General features: G+C 37.2%; 1 protein-coding gene across 2 annotated transcripts; it reads right to left on the bottom strand.

Annotated features, from left to right (window-relative positions):
• Positions 1-6,372: 6,372 nt before the first annotated feature.
• Positions 6,373-15,199, bottom strand: LOC141591555 (uncharacterized). Of its 2 annotated transcripts, none has more exons than XM_074411935.1 (4): positions 14,995-15,199; positions 13,440-13,563; positions 12,542-12,618; positions 6,373-6,740 (listed from the first exon to the last, which is right to left on the bottom strand). In XM_074411935.1, exons 2-4 carry the CDS (start codon positions 13,535-13,537, stop codon positions 6,598-6,600), a joined length of 318 nt encoding a protein of 105 aa, XP_074268036.1. In that variant the 5' UTR covers positions 13,538-13,563; positions 14,995-15,199; the 3' UTR covers positions 6,373-6,597. The 2 variants fall into 2 exon arrangements, with proteins under 2 accessions (XP_074268036.1, XP_074268035.1); XM_074411934.1 differs by having other exon boundaries at positions 14,999-15,196.
• Positions 15,200-20,578: the final 5,379 nt, after the last annotated feature.

Raw genomic sequence — 20,578 nt, 5'->3', positions numbered from 1 at the left:
AGTTAACCTGTTCGATTTCAGCCTCAAATAACGAGTTTTAACGCATTTTTCACGATAGTCCGAATTTCGGCGAATGCTTGTTTTTCGGGATTCCAGGTCCCGGAACAAAATTCTCTGGAAATCACATAGAAAGTTCCCCGGGTCAGATAAAGCGGCCACGCAAAATTTGAGTAGCAACGGAAGACCTTTGGGGTGCCGGTATACCATAAACCAGCATTCGTCGAACCTCGGATAATCGTGAAAAATGGATTAATGCTCGTTTAATGCTCATTATTTGAGGCTGAATCAAATAGGTTAACTCCTGAAATGACCTCGGACGCATGATTGAAAAACAGGGAGAAAAAGAAACAGGGTCCGGTACGACCTTCCGAACGCCTCAAATTGAACTGTTATAATACACGGTTTTTCGGGATTCCCGGGTCCCGGAACAAAATTTGAGTAGCAACGGAAGATAAATCGGCCACGCAAAATTTGAGTAGCAACGGAAGACCTTTAGGGGTGCCGGTATGCCATAAACCAGCATTCGTAGAACCTCGTATAATCGTGAAAAATGGATTAATGCTCGTTATTTGAAGCTGAATCGAATAGGTTAACTCCTGAAATGACCTCGGACGCATGATTGAAAAACAGGGAGAAAAAGAAACAGGGTCCGGTACGACCTCCCGAACGCCTCAAATTGAAGCGTATAATACACAGTTTTTCGAGATTCCAGAGTCCCGGAACAAAATTCTCCGGAAATCACATAGAAATTTCCTCGGGTTAGATAAAGCGGCCACGCAAAATTCGAATTGCAACGGAAGACATTTGGGGGTGCCGGTATGCCATAAATCAGCATTCGTCGAACTTCGGATAATCGTGAAAAATGGATTAATACTCGTTTAATGCTTGTTATTTGAGGCTGAATCGAATAAGTTAACTCCTGAAATGACCTCGGACGCGTGATTAAAAATCCGGGAAAAAAAGAAATAGGGTCCGGTACGACGTCCCGAAAGCCTCAATTTTAAGTGTATAATACACGGTTTTTCGGGATTCCAGGGTCCCGGAACAAAATTCTCCGGAAATCACATAGAAAGTTCTTCGGGTCAGATAAAGCGGCCACGCAAAATTTGGGTAGCAACGGAAGACCTTTGGGGTGCCGGTATGCCATAAACCAACATTCGTCGAACCTCGGATAATCGTGAAAAATGGATTAATGCTCGTTTAATCCTCGTTATTTGAGGCTGAATCGAATAGGTTAACTCCTTAAATGACCTCGGACGCATGATTGAAAAACAGAGAGAAAAAAAAAACAGGGTCTGGTAGGACCTCCCGAACGCCTCAAATTGAAGTGTATAATACACGGTTTTTCGGGATTCCAGGATCCCGGAACAAAATTCTCCGGAAATCACATAGAAAGTTCCTCGGGTCAAATAAAGCGGCCACACAAAATTTGAGTAGCAACGGAAGACCTTTGGGGTGCCGGTATGCCATAGACCAGCATTCGTCGAACCTCGGATAATCGTGAAAAATGGATTAATGCTCGGTTTAATCCTCGTTATTTGAGACTGAATCGAATAGGTTAACTCCTGAAATGACCTCGGACGCATGATTGATAAACAGGGAGAAAATGAAACAGGGTCCGGTACGACTTCCCGAACGCCTCAAATTGAAGTGTATAATACACGGTTTTTCGGGATTCCAGGGTCCCGGAACAAAATTCTCCGGGAATCATATAGAAAGTTCCCCGGGTCAGATAAAGCGGCCACGCAAAATTTTAGTAGCAACGGAAGACCTTTGGGATGCCGGTATGCCATAAACCAGTATTCGTCAAACCTCAGATAATCGTGAAAAATGGATTAATGCTCGTTTAATGCTCGTTATTTGGGGCTGAATCGAATAGGTTAACTCCTGAAATGACCTCGGACGCATGATTGAAAAACAGGGAGAAAAAGAAACAGGGTCCGGTACGACCTCCCGAACGCCTCAAATTGAACTGTTATAATACACGGTTTTCGATTCCGTGGTCCCTAACAAAATTCTCTGGAAATCACATAGAAAGTTCCTCGGGTCAGATAAAGCGGCCACGCAAAATTTGAATAGCAACGGAAGACATTTGGGGGTGCCGGTATGCCATAAATCAGCATTCGTCGAACCTCGGATAATCGTGAAAAATGGATTAATACTCGTTATGTGAGCCTGAATCGAATAGGTTAACTCCTGAAATGAGCACGGACGTGTGATTAAAAAACAGGGAGAAAAATAAACAGGGTCCGTTACGACCTCCCGAACGCCACAAATTGAAGTGTATAATATACGGTTTTTCGGGATTCCAGGGTCCTGGAACAAAATTCTCCGGAAATCACTTAGAAAGTTCCTCGGGTCAGATAAAGCGGCTACGCAAAATTTGAGTAGCAACGGAAGACATTTGGGGGTGCCGGTATGCCACAAACCAGCATTCGTCGAATCTTGGATAATCGTGAAAAATGGATTAATGCTCGTTTAATGCTTGTTATTTGAGGCTGAATCGAATAGGTTAACTCCTGAAATGACCTCGGACGCGTGATTAAAAATCCGGGAGAAAAAGAAACAGGGTCCGGTACGACGTCCCGAAAGCCTCAATTTTAAGTGTATAATACACGGTTTTTCGGGATTCCAGGGTCCCGGAACAAAATTCTCCGGAAATCACATAGAAAGTTCCTCGGGTCAGATAAAGCGGCCACGCAAAATTTGGGTAGCAACGAAACACCTTTGGGGTGCCGGTATGCCGTAAACCAGCATTCGTCGAACCTCGGATAATCGTGAAAAATGGATTAATGCTCGTTGAATCCTCGTTATTTGAGGCTGAATCGAATAGGTTGACTCCTTAAATGACCTCGGACGCATGATTGAAAAACAGAGAGAAAAAAAACAGGGTCCGGTACGACCTCCCGATCGCCTCAAATTGAAGTGTATAATACACGGTTTTTCGGGATTCCAGGATCCCGGAACAAAATTCTCCGGAAATCACATAGAAAGTTCCTCGGGTCAAATAAGGCGGCCACGTAAAATTTTAGTAGCAACGGAAGACCTTTGGGATGCCGGTATGCCATAAACCAGCATTCGTCGAACCTCGGATAATCGTGAAAAATGGATTAATGCTCGTTATTTGAGGCTGGATCGAATAGGTTAACTCCTGAAATGACCTCGGACGCATGATTGAAAAACAGGGAGAAAAAGAAACAGGGTCCGGTACGACCTCCCGAACGCCTCAAATTGAACTGTTATAATACACGGTTTTTCGGGATTCCGGGTCCCGGAACAAAATTCTCTGGAAATCACATAGAAAGTTCCTCGAGTCAGATAAAGCGGCCACGCAAAATTTGAGTAGCAACGGAAGACCTGTAGGGGTGCCGATATGCCATAAACCAGCATTCGTCGAACCTCGGATAATCGTGAAAAATGGATTAATGCTCGTTATTTGAGGCTGGATCGAATAGGTTAACTCCTGAAATGACCTCGGACTCATGATTGAAAAACAGGGAGAAAAAGAAACAGGGTCCGATACGACCTCCCGAACTCCTCAAATTGAACTGTTATAATACACAGTTTTTCGGGATTCCAGGAACAAAATTCTCCGGAAATCACATAAAAAGTTCCTCGGGTCAGATAAAGCGGCCACTCAAAATTTGAATAGCAACGGGAGACATTTGGGGGTGCCGGTATAATATAAACCAGCATTCGTCGAACCTCGGATAATCGTGAAAAATGGATTAATGCTTGTTTAATGCTCGTTATTTGAGGCAGAATCGAATAGGTTAACTCCTGAAATGACCTCGGACGCGTGATTGAAAAATCGGGAGAAAAAGAAACAGGGTCTGGTACGTTCTTCCGAACGGCTCAAATTGAAGTGTATAATACACGTTTTTCGGATTCTAAGGTCCCGGAACAAAAATGCCCGTAAGTTACACGAATGATTTATCAGGTTAGACAAAACGGCCTCACAAAATTTGAGGAGCAACTGACGACGTTTGAGGCTACCTGTGTGCGTTAAACCTGTATAGGGCGAAAATCGGAAACTCGTTAAAAATGTTTGAATACTTGTTAGTTGGGGCTGAAATTGAAAATGGTACTCTTGAATCGACCCTTGATATGTGGTATAAAAACCGGGAGAAAAGGAAGCACGACACGCTCAAATTGAATTGTATATAATACACGTTTTTCGACATTCCAAGGTTCCGGAACAAAAATGCTCGTAAATCACATGAATAATTTCTCAGATTAGATAAAACAGCCTCACAAAATTTGAGGAGCAACATAGGACATTTGAGGCAACCGGTGTGCGATAAACTAGTCTAGTGCGAAGTCCTGAAACTAGTTTAAAATGTTTAATACTTGTTAGTTGGGAACTAAATCGAAAAGGGTGACTCCTGAATCGACCCTTGACACGTGGTATAAAAACCGGGACAAAAAGAAACACGTTCTTGAGCGGCCTCTCGAACGCCTTAAATTGAAATATATAATACTCGTTTTTCGAGATTCTAAGGTCTCGGAACAAAAATGCCCGTAAATCACCCGACTGATTTCTCGGGTTTGACAAAATGGCCTCACAAAATTTGAGGAGCAACAGATGACATTTGAGGCTAAAAGTGTGCGATAAAACAGCCTATGCCGAAAATCGAAATCACGTTTAAATTTTTTTAATACATGTTAGTTAGGGCTGAAATCGAAAATGGTAACTCCATAGTCGACCCTTGACACGTGGTAGAAAATTTGGGACAAAAAGAAGCACGACCGGGAGGAGCCTCTTGAACGGCTCAAATTGAAGTATATAATACACGTTTTTCGGGATTCTAAGGTCCCGGAACAAAAATGCCCGTAAATCACACGAATGATTTCTCTGGTTAGACAAAACGGCATCACAAAATTTGAGGAGCAACAGACGACACTTTAGGCTACTGGTGTGCGATAAACCAGTCTAGGGCGAAAATCGAAAACTCGTTAAAAATGTTTTAATACCTGTTAGTTGGGGTTGAAATCGAAAAATGGTAACTCCTGAATCGAGCCTTGAAAGGTGGTAGAAAAACCGGGAGAAAAAGAAGGACGACCCGGAGCGCCCTCTCGAACGGCTCAAATTGAAGTGTATAATACACGTTTTTCGGATTCTAAGGTCCCGGAACAAAAATGCTCGTAAATTACATGAATGATTTCTCAGGTTGGACAAAACGGCCTCACAAAATTTGAGGAGCAACAGACGACGTTTGAGGCTACCTGTGTGCGATAAACCTGTCTAGGGCGAAAATCGGAAACTCATTAAAAATGTTTGAATACTTCTTGGTTGGGGCTGAAATTGAAAATGGTAACTCTTGAATCGACCTTTGACATGTGGTAGAAAAACCGGGAGAAAAAGAAACACGACACGCAGTGACCCCTCTCGAATGGCTCAAATTGAATTGTATATAATACACGTGTTTCGAGATTTTAATGTCCCGGAACAAAAATGCTCGTAAATCACATGAATAATTTCTCAGATTAGATAAAACGGCCTCACAAAATTTGAGGAGTAACATAGGACATTTGAGGCTACCGGTTTGCGATAAACCAGACTTAAGGCAAAAATCGAAAACTCATTAAAAATATTTTAATACTTGTTAGTTGAGGCTGAAATCGATAATATGGCAACTCCTGAATCGACCCTTGAAAGGTGGTAGAAAAACCGGGTGAAAAAGAAGCACGACCCGGAGCGACCTCTCGAACGGCTCAAATTGAAGTATATAATACATGTTTTTTGGGATTCTAAGATCTCGGAGCAAAAATGCCCGTAAAGAATGATTTCTTAGGTTAAACAAAACGGCCTCACATAATTTGAGGAGCAAAAGACGACATTTGAGGCTACCGGTGTGCGATAAACCAGTCAGTCTAGGGCGAAAATCGGAAACTCGTTAAAAATGTTTTAAGAGTACTTGTTAGTTAAATTGAAATCGAAAATGGTAACTCTTGAATCAACCATTTACACGTGGTAGAAAAACCGGGAAAAAAAGAAGCAGGACCCGGAGCGGCCTCTCGAACGGCTCAAATTGAAACCAAAATGCCTGTAAATCACACGAATGATTTCTCAAGTTAGACAAAACGGCCTCACAAAATTTGAGGAGTAGCTGACGACATTTGAGGCTACGGTGTGCAATAAACCTGTCTAGGGCAAAAATCGAAAACTCGTTAAAAATGTTATAATACTTGTTAGTTGGGGCTGAAATCGAAAAATGGTAACTCCTAAATCGACCCTTGAAAGGTGATAGAAAAACCGGGAGAAAAAGAAGAACGACCCGGAGCGACCTCTTGAACGGCTTCGATTAAAGTGTAATACACATTTTTCTGGATTCTAAGGTCTCGGAACGCTTCTGAAATGAGGCTTGCTAGTCTTGGAAAAGCCCTTTAAGATTATTGGCAAAAATCATGCAATGTATAGCACATCAATACAACATTGCTCAAAAGTCCATGATAAAAAAAAACATGATTATTCATCTGATAACATGTCTAAATCAGCTACCGGTTTAACTCCTAAAATCACAGTGCATAATATACTCGTAACCTGGATTCGGAATCCATCAAAACCTCTCGCAAAAAAAAACAAAACAAAAAAAATCATGGACTGATATCCATGCTAGCATCAATAGCCTTGTTATTCTTGAATTTTGCAACTGCATCATCAAGGGTTAGTCGAACATGCTCGCACATATTGATCAAATTCTGGCAACCATCCTTCAAAACCTCAGAAGCCGGATCACCTGCAGATGAATGCTACAGTTAGCTAAAAGAGACCCATCACATTCAAAGTAGAAAACAGAAGAATCAGACAAGCATAATTTCTAGTTATGATGACTTGAGCATGATCCTAAACATCTAAATCGCAAAAGCGTTAACCTTTGAGTCGCAAATTCAACCAGTAATGCCTCGTGATACAGCCAAGTTAACGTTCAATACATTTACCGTTTGGTGATACAGCAACACAAACGACGACAGAAATCATAGATGTAGCGAGATTAGTGATAATTTCAAAGTTTATTATATGATCCATTACCACACATCAATGAAACACCAGTAGGGCAGTAGGATACTTCCTGACGAGTTTCATTGATTGCAACACTATGCCTCATGAATCCTCCTGAGTGTCATGTTAGGTTCATTATTATGTATATAACTTCATCACATGCTCGTAGGACCCTTCCCGGGAATTTTAAATCAATTCCATCTCAGAGACATGAAAAGACGACTAACAGTGAGTTACTGAGTTATAACCTTCATATTCGATTTTTGGGGAGCACTTCGGGCGACCGTGTCATAATGAGCTGTGGATGTCACCTCAAACTCATCAGCCAAAAACTTTAATGTCACATGGGGTGTCTATTTGTCTAATCTAACCACTCTGTTGCTACACCACAAAAGATGTCAAAATATAGCTTCAAACTCAGTCACCCAAGGACTGTTTTTATGTCATATGGTGTGTCTAGTTAAACCACTAGTGCAGCGACCCCAGCATTTGCACACTACACACCTCAAAGATTTCTAAGAACAGAATATAAACTCAATTTGATGAAAGAGAAAAACCGATAACCTATAGATAATTAGGCATCTACGAAAGATACAATCCGACTTTACACAATAGACATCTGATGATCTGAAAAATATATTTGGCCCATTTTGATAAATTGTAAAAAAGGAAAAAAAAAAAAAAAGACAACTCTGAGATGTCAAATTATAGATACTCAATTGTTCAATGACGGATCAATTGCCATCCTCGTAGCCAATGTGAACCAAGATGATCCCTGACAATTTTCATTTGATTCCAACACCGTACCCAGTAAAGCTGTCTCGAGGGTATATTATAGCCTTCAAAATACACCAAGCAAATCTAGAATGAGTAAAGCTTACTAACCAGAGTTCATAGACACCCTAGAGCTTCGTTTGTGCCACACTGCCACATAGGTGCAAGGTGCAAGGTGCCTACTTTTACCGTATGGTGATATTTCAGTCATTGGCCTTTACCATGAGGGATACTGAAGATGTAGGGATACTCCTCTATTTCAATGTTTATTATTTGATCAATTACCATCAGTCCATCCCCATATCTAGCTAAGTAGCTAGTAATATTCTTAGGATACATCTTCACATTTTTCAATTAATAATTGCAACGCTATGCCTTGTGAAATGCATTCAGATTGTTGCAGTACATTTAATTGTAGTTTTTAACTTCATCACATCCCTTAAGCCCCCTTTTCCGACAATCTTCAATTAATCCCACCACAATGACTAGGGAAGGTGCATGAAGGTGTGATTATATTTACGTAAAACCTGACTTTTAGGAACCACTACACACGATTGATGTCAAAATAAGTGCGCTTTAATCACCACAACAAACTTATAATCACCCAAGACTGTTTATGTGCCATGGAATGTGTTTAACCACTTATAGTGTTTTGGCACACCATTCAATCACTCACCACATCCACGGGAGATGTCAACATAAGGAAACAAACACTACTTTATTACATAATAATGAACCAATTCACATCCCCATAGCCAATATGAACAACTAGGATGGTCCTAATGATTTTCAATAGACTCTGACGGCGCACCGTGAAGCAATCCATCCAGGCACATAATAGCCTTCAAATTTCAACTTTTAGGATCAGAAACAGGTTGTAGTGTTAGAATGAGTGCAACTTGTCAACACCAACTCATAGACACCCCAGGACTACTTTTGTGCCATATAGGAGCCTAGTTTTGCCGATTGATTTTGTTTAAATACATTAGTCCCCTTACCATATTGGATATCAAGATGTAGTGATAATCTATGCCAAATGTATTATTTGATCGATTACCACCACATCTATGAAAAATCAGTAGGATATTTCATGACAGGTTCCCGCAAGTATTATGGTACGGTTTGACTGTAGTTTATAACCACTTTATAACCATGCCTGAGAAGGGCGAATTTTTTTTTTTTTTTTTTTTGTGTGTGTGTGTGTTGGGGGGGGGTTCTAAAAAACTTATATATACTATTCAATGCTGAACAATTCACATAAAACGCCAAAGGTTCAGTGGTTCAACCTCAGTCTTCTATAGCCACGAGCTGGGTTCAATTCCCTGAAAACCATTTTTTTATAAACTCAAGTCACTGATAAAGTAATAAAAGACATGTGGGCCGAGATGTTTAACCATTTGGGTGGATTAAGCAGCTGTGATGCTAAGACTCCTGACCTGTGCATCCGGTGGACAGGATCCGGACATGGATCCTTGACGGATCCTTCTATGAGAAATCGGATCCTTCGGTGTGAGAGTGTTTTGTACAACAGCCCTATATCAAGAGTGATCTTGACATGAATTTAATGCTGTAATAAAGTCTTCATTCATGTTAAACATGAAGAAAATACTTTTCCTTTCTTTTCTTTGATTTTTTTAACTAATAATCAATTTTTTCCAATTTTACTCCGACACGACACTTCACTTAACTGCCATGTCGCGTGTCAGACACGTGTCGGTGTCCGGCATGACACTTCGACACTACAATTTAGACCACAAAACAGGAAAATTCACCCCAAATAGCCGTATCCGACACGCCGACACGTGTCATCGTGTCTCGAGTAACACAGATTTTTTCGGAAAAATAAAAATTAGCCGAGTCCAAATTTAAATTTGGATCCTCGTATCCGAGTCCTCGTTTTTGAGATTTCAAGGATCCGACACTCGGATCCGTATCCGTGTCGGATCCTCGTATCCAAGTCCGAGCATCACAGGACCCAAGTAGTTACTCCTTCATTTGTAGTTTATATGGTACAAGTTTGTCCATTAATAGTTTATAATTTACTATGGTACAAATGGTTATATATATAGAAGTGTCATATGAGCTCGTGTGTAAAGTTTTAATTGCTAAGATATCTTGTAAAGTTACAATTGTTTTTCCTTAAAAAATTTTAAATTTGTCATTTAACGTTTTAAAAAATTTGTTCGGGTAATATAGATATTACCATTATGCTTCGATTATGTTAGTCTTGTTTTTCTTTTTTCTTCGTACACTTATTATGAATCCTAGACCCGTAAATGTTCGTTAATCAACACCTGTGAGTCAATACAATTATACGGAGTACGGTTACGGCAAAGTTAGTACCAAGGAGAAAAAAAAATAGTGCCCCTAGCCCCACAATGAAAATTCGAAAATTCTCGCATCCACCACCGCCCTAACCCTAAGACCCTTCCTGACAATTTTCAATCAGTTCCGGTGACTTATGAAGCCGTGTGAGGGTGAATTTAACCTTCACGTTCGATTTTTGGTGACTAGTTCGAGCATTTTTCAAAATGAGATGTGGTTGTCACCACACTCAAGTCACCAAAAGACTATTTTCCACCACACTAGTGTCTAATAACCACTAGAGGTGTTTAGAAAAACATTCCTGCACCACAACTATGTCAATACGGATTTATACATCATTTTATTGTTTTAATAACCCATCAATTGCCATTTCCATAGCCAATGTGAACTATTAGGATGGTCTTTAACAATTTCATTCCATTCCCACAAAGTTCCTTTTGAGATGAAACTATCTTGAGCGTGTATTATAGCTCTCTAATTTCGCCTTTGAGGACCACTTCAGAGGTCGTACTATCAGAATAAGTAAAGCTTGTTAACACTAACTCATAAACACCCTAGGACTTCTTACACCACATGGATTCCTATTTTGTCGTTTGGAGATGTTTTGATCAATCGATCATTCGCTCCTTAACATGATGGATATGGAAATAGTGATACTCATTTTCAATGTTTATTATTTGATCAATTATCATCACCACATGTATGGAACACCCCTACGATACTAACATGATGATGTCATTTGATTCGAAACTATGGCTCATGAAATCCCCCTACAATATTCAATATCAAAGTTTATTATTGGGCAAATGATAACACTACCGGGCTAAAAAAAAATTTCATGATCACTTGCAACTTACCATCCTCGACAGGTTATCATACAAAGTCACCTTTTCCGTCAAAAAAGTGACACGAAGAGACCAAAATACCCTTGTTATTAATATACTCTATTTCCCTATTCTCGTCCCATCTTATCTCACCTGCCCCTCGCCCAACCACCATGACAACAATCACCAACCCCATAACCACCACATACCACAATCACCATGATACCCACCACCTCACCCTACCCAAGCCACCTCCACAATATACACTCATTTGTGCAAATTAACCAACCTACTCTAGCCACGTCTTCTCCAGTTATATCTACTAGTTTACTCTTAGTTGTATTGCAAATTCACCAAAGCCCGAAAATCGGACAATGTAGTTACAACATACAATATTAGCAACTAATAATTAGTATATTGACTAACTAATCAAAACAACATTCTATCTTCTAATTAACCGACCATTGAACCAAATAAAACTCCGTTAATAACTAACCCACTACCTCCACACTATTCAAAGCTGAAGCGGTTCTCTATGTATATGGTGGCTTGTGATAGGTTTTACGAGGTATATGATGCTGATAGTGAGGTTTCCGAGGTGTAGGGTTTTCAGTGAGTTATATGTGAGTTATATGGTGATTGGTGATTGGGTTTTTGGGGGTGGTGGGAAGATATTTCATGGGTGGGGCTTGGTCCAGTGTGGGTACGGTGGGGGTTGGTGGTGTGAGGCAGTGGGGTTGGTGGGGTTAGTGGTGTAAGACGGTGGTGAGATGGGTGCTGTGTCGAGCTTGGGATGTGTCGAGCTTGGGATGTGGTTGGGGTGGGGTGGGATATGGATGTTGGGTTAGGTTGGTTTGGGTGGGTTAGAGGTTAGAAAATAAGGGGAGGGGTAGAATGGATATAAAAAGATATATCATTGGCTGAAAAATTCAAAATAACCGAAAAAGTGTAATTTTACTTTGAATTGGTATTGATAATAGGTCGGAAATTGCCCTTCAATGCAATTCTTGACGGAATCTTCATCTTTTCATTTTGGGTCATTCCAAAACATCATCTTTGTGTTGTTAGCACAAGGGTAAGACTTAAGAGTGTAAGAACCTAACATTTGCCCTTCAATCACCGTCTAACATTTGTTCTGATCGATGATCTATGTTACTCCGACACTTCACTTTGGTCGTGTGTCGCTTGTCTTGAAGTGTCCGATATGACACGACGCCTAGACACTTCATTTTAGACACTTCATTTTAGAACAAAAAATTGAAAACTTCTAGAAAAATAATCATATCCGACACTGCGTCGCATCTGACACTTGGATCTGAGTCGGAGTAACATAGGTTCTGACTTCTAATCCTTTGTGTCCCTATCGCACGTAAGTGTCAAAGATGGTGTGGTAAACTACTTTATTGTTCAATATCGATTAGTTATGATCACCCTGGTTAACGGACAACTTTTATTAAACTATTATAGCCTACAACTTGGTTTTTTTTATGTCATGGCAGAAGACAACTGTGCGGAGATTATTTCATAAACCAAACTTCTTGCACCCCTGCTAACACTCTGAGCTTGACAACACATGCACGAACATAAGAGAATAGAAAAACTTCTCTGTGATTACCTGTTGTTTGAACTTGGACATTAACCCGGGCTTCAGAAGGATGAGGAATGCTGTACCCACAAAATGAGACCCTTGGACTGCACATTAACATCAAAGCGTCATTAAATTATGAATATAACCTTCAAAGCAGGCAAGATCAGATCAAGATCTCATCTCAAGTTAAAATATCACAAGTTGTAGGCTACGTAACAAAGATTCACCCTCGATTGTACCACTCCGGGTGACAGGACACACACTCATTTGCTAGCTCGCCATGCCCTCCCTCTCCAGCTTTCTTTCAAACCAACTTAAACTCAATGCTTCAAGGACTCCCTCAAATTTCGAGGTAAGGACGATCAATGTATGCAGCCTCTAGCCTTCTATGCTAGGTTAACAATTAACACTCACAGATTCTTTTCAGATGACCCATAATAAAAATTGTGTCAAGAATAGCATTGAAAGACTGTTACTTCAGAATAAAACTAGCGCAAACAATTCAACGACCCATTAAATTCATCCACCCGAAATCCGAACACAAAATAGTTGGACTATCTCCATTGTAAATGAATACTTCTCTGCCTCTCTTCCTAATTGCTCGGTATCACATTCCGACTAAGCATATGCTAAGCTGAAGAACATCCAACGCCAACTTATAACAAAATGCAAATCTTTACAAAACACATCATCCACTATTTAAAACTACATGTTCTGACTAATTAGTAATCACCATACTGCAGTTTAACATTTGCAGCACTCGTAGAACGCCTACTAAAAAAAATGGGTCAAATTTTGTCACAGATTTCAAGTCATTAATTTCTAAGGGATTGAGTCTCTTGTAAAACCGTTTCACATAAAGATCAAGACATAACATACAACATCTTATAGAAGTAAATTAAACACTAAAAGAGGCAAAACTCACTCTTTATTAAGAACCAATCTTAATGAATTAGCAAGAGTATGATCCTCCTCGGTTATGGAAAATGTTGATGCACTTGGATTATTAGATCCATGTTCCATAACTTAACTCTGTTTTTTTAGCTTCTCTACACATCAAACAAAAAGGGAAATCAATAAATTAATTACTGAACTATGAGCTTGTTAATTCAACAAAAAAAAAACTGCATATAAAATGGGTACACTTATTATGTAAATATGTACGAAATTAGAAAGTCGTTTTGCATCACGGACTAGGGGTACGGGAAGATGGTCTCCCTCCCAATTTTTGTGTTCTAAGTTATTGGTATTGCATGAGTGGGTACAGGCCCGGTTCTGAGGGTCGTCTGGAGGGGCGGCGGCCTAGGGCCCAGGCTAGAAAGGGGCCCATTGTTCAGAGTTTTAAAATAATAATAGTGGTAAGAAAAGAAAAAAAATCTAATTTAGTAAAAACGAAGCAATGCTTTTCTAATTTCTCACCCTGACTCTCTAGTCTCTACCCTCTTTTTTTTTTTTTTTTTTTTTTTTTTTTTCTAAGACCCGAATTCCCAACTCTTTGCTTTTTTAATTGGAAATTTAGAATTTAAAAACTCATCTTCTAATTCCTAAGCAACGGTTTCTTAATTTCAATGGCCCAAGATATAAGATATATGATCACTGATTAACTTATTGAGTCGATCATAACCCTAAAGCTTTGATTGAGATGGTCTTCAAATGTGGTAGGGTGAGGCTCTTGATAAAAGTTAACGCCTTAATTAAGAGTTAATCTTCTTCCACTACCACCACCCTTAATCCACCTTACACAAACCCACTATTAATGTTTTGCCGCAACTCCTTTGGTCAACCACCGCCAAAATTATTGGCCACCAGCCTCTTGGCCAAATTACCACCAAAATTGCATTATCTCACTACTAAAATTCGACCACCACTCCTTTGGTCACTATTAAAATTCGGCCACAACCCCTCATGGTAGATATTATTTTTAAGCGAAAGCAGCAAACCACTTGCCCAAAACCCGGCATGGCTCATCCCAAAATCCACAAAGCCTCTTCCGCTACACGAAAGAATTGCATTATACCCACTCCAAATTATGACACTATCCTTCTCTCACTACCAATTTCGGCCACCATCTTCTTATTCTTCTACTGGATTTACCTCAAAAGAATAAGAGGACAATTATCTAGAGTAATTAATGCATTTTTTTGTAATTGGAAAGGTATACGCAAAAATAAAATTCAAACACCACTGATTTCACTTGCATTAACTAGCACATGTACATTATCCCTGAAAATCAAATAAGCAAAGCTCAAAGTTTAAAGCATTCATTCATTAACTAGCACACTCTTCGACAAATCATCATCAGTAAAATCAGACGAAACATATGAAATTAAGAACAAATTAATATCAATTGAATAGCAAATTAATACAGTACTAATTTAAGGGCAAATTCGTTTGAATAGAAAACTGAATAGCAAATTCGTATGAGATTCAATTCAAATAAGCATATGAAATTAAAAACAATAAAAAGATTAAAATCATACTTACTAAATAATTGATGGATTCGAAATAGGAATACAAAAAAGAGGGATTTATCCTTCTTGCTGGTCGTCGTCGTCTTCGCCGGTCACTATCGTCGTCGGCTGCCGTATAATCTCAGTTTATGGTTAGAGGTGCGTTTAGGGTTTGAGCCTAGAGGTGGGTTTTGGGTTCAACCAAAGAATTGGGATTTTAGTAAAGAAAGACACTAAAATAAGAGTCCATATTCGATTCCACTTGGTAGTTAGTACATTGATTTTTCTTTTTTTTTTTTTTTTTTTTTTTTTAAGGTAAAAGAAATTAGGTTGACTAATTAACTCATACCATCCTTTCGGATGATAAAGGTAAACAAAATTCAAAGAATTTTCATTTACCACGGAGAACCATGATAAGAAAGGGTACAAAGAAGGAGACTCTCGTCTGAAAAGTCGGATACTTTAAAACCCCCAAAACAAATTCATCAATACTATATATTAATTCCAGAAACCAAAGGACTTCAATGTAATTAAATAAATCTATACAAATTAATTATATTATATAGTTTTAAATTGATAACACCGTGTGATGGACCTCATAAAGGGACCTCAATGTAAATATTATATAGTTTTGGTTAAAAGTATAATATAAAGATGCATCGATGAAGAATATTTATGGAAATTACATTAAATTAAAGTAATTAAATTTAGAAAACACAAGTATATAGTGATTTTCCTTAAAATTAACATGCCCCAGTTATGGAATTAATTGGTTTCATCATAGAATTATACATTAAATTAAATGTAGTAAAAGTAATAGTAGCAGCAACGAGATTAATAAAATTAACGGTATTAATGTGTGAGTACTGAGTAGTGACAGTTATAATAATGATAGTGGGAGTAGTGAAAGTAACTACGAATGTAGTGAAAGTAACAGTGGTAACAATGAGAAAAAGTATGAACAATTAAATAATCAATCGACTCAATGAAATATTTTATTTATTTAAATATAGGCCGAATAAAATTATCGGGAATAATGAATTTAACAGAAAAAAAATAGAGGAATTAGTAAAAGAAACAATAGTAACCCACGAGAGTAGTGAACGTAACGATATTAAGAAAGAATGTCGTGAAAGTAATAATATTAATAGCGGGGTAGTGAACGTGTCTCATAATTTGAAAATAAATTTTACATTTCATCATAATTACAAGATATGCCGTAGAAAAATATATTACAAATAGTAAACGTGTGAGTTAGACAACTCCAACATAGTTTATTTCATTGAAAATAAAATTTAACGGTAAATAGAGGTAGCACGGGCGAAGCCGGGCACCAAACCTAGTTATGATAAAATAGAAGAGCTGAGAAGTTACCTTACCAAACTGTAAAGAACACAAAAGGAGGAACAAAGAAACCTAAAAACCAGATTTTTTTACGCGTCCAAAAGGATTAAAAACTTCAATACACATTCATCAAAAAGCTAAACTTTATATTCTGAAAAAAAATGAACAATGAGTTCAATTTACAAAGATAAATCGATAAAAATTGCTATTAAATCCTTAATTTAAACCTTCTTTAACTAAGATATGCCCTCCTAGACTAAATTGGAGAGCAAATTAAAATCTAATCTTTAAGAAGGAGAAAATGAAGAAAAAGGGCTGAAATATTCTGAAAAAATTAACAATGACTTCAATTTACAAAGGTAAATCGATAAATATTGCTATTAAATCCTTAATTTAAACTTTCCTTAACTAAGATATGTGACTAAAAAATGCCATCCCAGACTAAAGTGGAGAGCAAATTAAAGTCTAATCTTTAAGAAGGATAAAATCAAGATGGCTGAATTTTTTTGAAAAAAACTTGATAAGAGACTAGGATCTACCTCATCTTGAAGGAGGAACATGGCTATGAAGAATGAAGATTAAAGAATAGGGATGAAGAAGATCTTTGGAAGGAGGCTGCTACACCCATTTCTTTAAGTCTTAGATTTTTTTGCTTTTAAGAAGGTTTTCTCTTTCTAAATTGTTAGAGCGAGAGGGAGCTTAGTACATTGATCATTCGGTTGAGATTGTTTTCTCCAAACATCTAACGATCCTAAATTTATTCATAAATATTCATAAAAGTAAAGGTAAAATGAAAGTTAGAAGGGAAATTATTATTAAATGGGGCTTGAAAGAAGGAAATTGTAAGGATCCTAATCTAGAAAATAGAACCATGTGTGTTACTTAGAGCTGATCATATGGCCCAAGCCCCACCCGGTCCAACCCGATTTTCCCCCAGGCTTGGGCCTAATAGGCCCGAAAAGCCAACGGCTCGAAGCCCATGGCCGATTAAATATAATAGGGCCGGGTTTGGGCCGACGTTATGCCCGGATTTTGGCCCGGCACGGCTCGAACATTGTAAAATTTACGAATATGTAAAATTTAAGAATGTTAATAAGCATTCAGTAAAATAATTAACCAATCAATTGTTGTATTGTAAATAAGTCATAGTCACTTGTTTACATGTATTAATTTGATAAGGCTTTAGTATTTTCCTTTACTAGTATTTAAATGATAAAAAATGAGCTAATGATTTTGTATCACACTAGTGCCGATAAATTCTTTACCATTATCGGCGTGCTAAGTCGATATTTTTAGCCTAATGAACAACAAATATCAAATCAGTTATAACACTACAACAACATACAGTAAGCACCGCACTAAAATATATTATTACACTACTAAAAATTCTGCATTTAGTTTGTATGGATCACCTATATCAGTAGGTTCATAAAATGTACGTTAGGTTACTACTTAATTGACAATACTTGAAAAAATCACATAATTCTTTACGAAAATTTTGATAACAAATACACAAAGTATCTAACTTCATAATGAGGATTTCTAAACTTATTTCAAGAGAAACAAATAAAATTTAGCCCGAATTGGCTCGAAAGCCCGCTTTAACCCCGGACGGGCCAGGTTTGGGTCGATGAAATAAGCCCGTACTTGTAGCCCGGCCCGCACACTTGGGCTTAATTTTGCCAGAACTCTGATTGCTTACGGCTTATGCCCATTAATTTTTGCTTAAGGAGCCCATTTTTCTTTTAAATATTAATTCTTTTATAAAACGTTTTTACAGAGTGTGAGGTTAAGACGGTGAAGGAATAAGAGGAGAGTAATTGTGTGTATTTTTAGATTTTTTTATTAGGCGGGTCAAAATAAATAGTTTTTGTAGATTGTAGTTGGTATTTGGGTCGTGCGAATTTTGCTCGAACTCTGATTGCTTACGGCTTACGCCCATTAATTTTCGCTGAATGAGCCCATTTTTTTAAAAAAATATTAATTATTTTATAAAACGTTTTTACACATGCATTAATAAAAACCATGTATAACTTTACATTATTTAACCTCATAAAACTTCCATTACTTAACATGGTTAAGTGATAAGGGCATCAATGTAGTTTGTGGATGGTTTTACAATGACTTATTGTAAGACATTTTCATTAATGATGTTTGAAGTGCATATCCGTGCAATTTTCACTAATTAACAATCGAAACTAAACAAAAAAAGGGTTAATTTTTTAAATTTAAACGTGTACGGAGCAAAATCATTTTAAACTTGCACGGGTTCTACAAACCTAAATGAGTTTGACTAAATAAAAAATAGGTTTAACAATTTGCACGGATACGCAACTATTTAGGGAGTTTCACTTTTACTAATTTTGTTTTATTCATCTGAATCCTTTTATTTGATATGTAAGTCTGGTTTTTTGAAGTCCCTGCCTAACAAGACAAAGTATTGACTCAAATTTAATTACCAAGAAAATATATCATACATACGGTAATAACTACCTAGCCAATTGACCCTAATGCATTATTTACTTTAATTGCAAATGTAAATTGTAACTCAAAACAAAAAAAAACAAAAAAAAAACTTAAATATGACTTTAGAACTCAAATATTACAATTGTAAATTAAAATTGTTGAACAAAAAGTAAAAACATTTATTACTTTATTTTAAAATTTTCATTTTAAGATAATTAACTTTAAAAGGAGATAATTAACTATTATATATTACTTGTCGGTATTAATTGTCGGGCGGTTAATTTTATTTAATAATCAACTTTAAAAGAAGATAATTAACAAAAATTTAAAATATTTATTATTATATACTACTTGTTGGTATTAATTGTCGGGCGGTTAATTTTATTAAGAGAGAGAATATTGAGCTTTTATGTTTATATGATTGTATCGAAGATAACATAGAATATACGAGTAATCTGTGAATATTTTTTTTCTAATTTTTAGAATATAACATAAATATAGACAAAACTTTCGTATACAAATTGTATACTTTTTTATCAATAAATCTTGATAAAACATTATTCAGTCAGAACTTTGTGCATTTTTTGTAAAAATCTTCATTCATTATTTAGATTTTACAAATAAAATGAATGAGTAGATCCGTGTAATTTTTGCATGGGTTTAAAGTTAGTAAATGGTAAACAAATGACCGGAACGGAGGGAGTATAATAAATAAAGACAAAATATTGAAGACAAACAACAATAATAACAAAAATCGTGGCAAAAGATTAATAAACGTAACAATATTCATAGCAAAATATTAGTAATTTGTGATAAAATTTAGTAAATTGTGGTCATAAACATGACATATGTTTGACGATATATTATGGCAATATACCTATTGATTAATAAAAGTTTTTTCTTACGAGTCTTTTTTTGTTCCTCAAGGCCCAATCAATCACGAATCCGGGTTTACAAAACACCATCAACGTAAAAACATAGATAGTCCCTTGAATTTCACGGGTAATAGAATTAGTGATTTAAAAAAAAAAATGATCATACATTGTATTTTTTTTAAAGGGGCCCTAATCTACACTTTTGCCTAGGGTCCTACAAACCTCAGGATCGGGCCTGAGTGGGTAATGCATGAAATTAACCAATGAAATACAATCAAAAATTGGATTTTGGAGAAAACCCAGAAACAATTAATTAAACAATTGAAGACCCAGAAATAATCAAATTAAACAATTACTAAACTATGAAACTGTTAATTCAACGAAAAAAAATTGCATAGAAATTCTACATAATTAGTAATGCAGAAGAAGCGAAATGCATGAAATTAATAAATGAAATGCAATTAAAGATTGGATTTTGGTGAGTACCCAGAAACAATTAAATTAAATAGTTGAAGAAGGTCTGTTTTCCCCCAAATTTTGATGTTTTTTTAGGGTTTAGAGGAGGTTTTTAGGGCTTTTGAGTGAAATTAAAATATTAAATATTGCAAGTTAAAATCGAAACCTGAATGTTGTTAGTTGGTGTCAATCGGCGAGGGTGATGAAAGAATATCGTAATGGTGGTATTGACTATGGAAGATGAGGTGTACTGTTGGCGGAGCGATAGCAGCAGCAGCAGCCGGCTATGGAGTATATGCTGGGTTAGAGGATGTAGTGCTTATAACCACGGCTTATGTTGGCTAGATCTTCTATTGGGCCGTTCCATGCTATAGGACGGTCGAATGAATTCATGAATGATGGACTCGAATTTGATCCGACCTAGTATAATCTTACCCACAAGTTTATTATTATGTATACTAATTATTAGCCAT

The sequence above is a fragment of the Silene latifolia genome, chromosome 7, assembly GCF_048544455.1.
Source record: "Silene latifolia isolate original U9 population chromosome 7, ASM4854445v1, whole genome shotgun sequence".
NCBI classification, from domain to species: Eukaryota; Viridiplantae; Streptophyta; class Magnoliopsida; order Caryophyllales; family Caryophyllaceae; genus Silene; species Silene latifolia.
This window is presented reverse-complemented; position numbering and strand designations above follow the sequence as displayed.

What these genes read in the sequence shown, in the direction of transcription:
- LOC141591555 (XM_074411935.1), bottom strand. Translation starts at nt 13,537, where the DNA reads ATGGAACATGGATCTAATAATCCAAGTGCATCAACATTTTCCATAACC. An exon ending in AGATTGGTTCTTAATAAAGA is followed by an intron (nt 12,619 to 13,439) that starts GTGAGTTTTGCC and finishes GTTAATGTGCAG; the next exon opens with TCCAAGGGTCTCATTTTGTG. An exon ending in TGTCCAAGTTCAAACAACAG is followed by an intron (nt 6,741 to 12,541) that starts GTAATCACAGAG and finishes ATTCATCTGCAG; the next exon opens with GTGATCCGGCTTCTGAGGTT.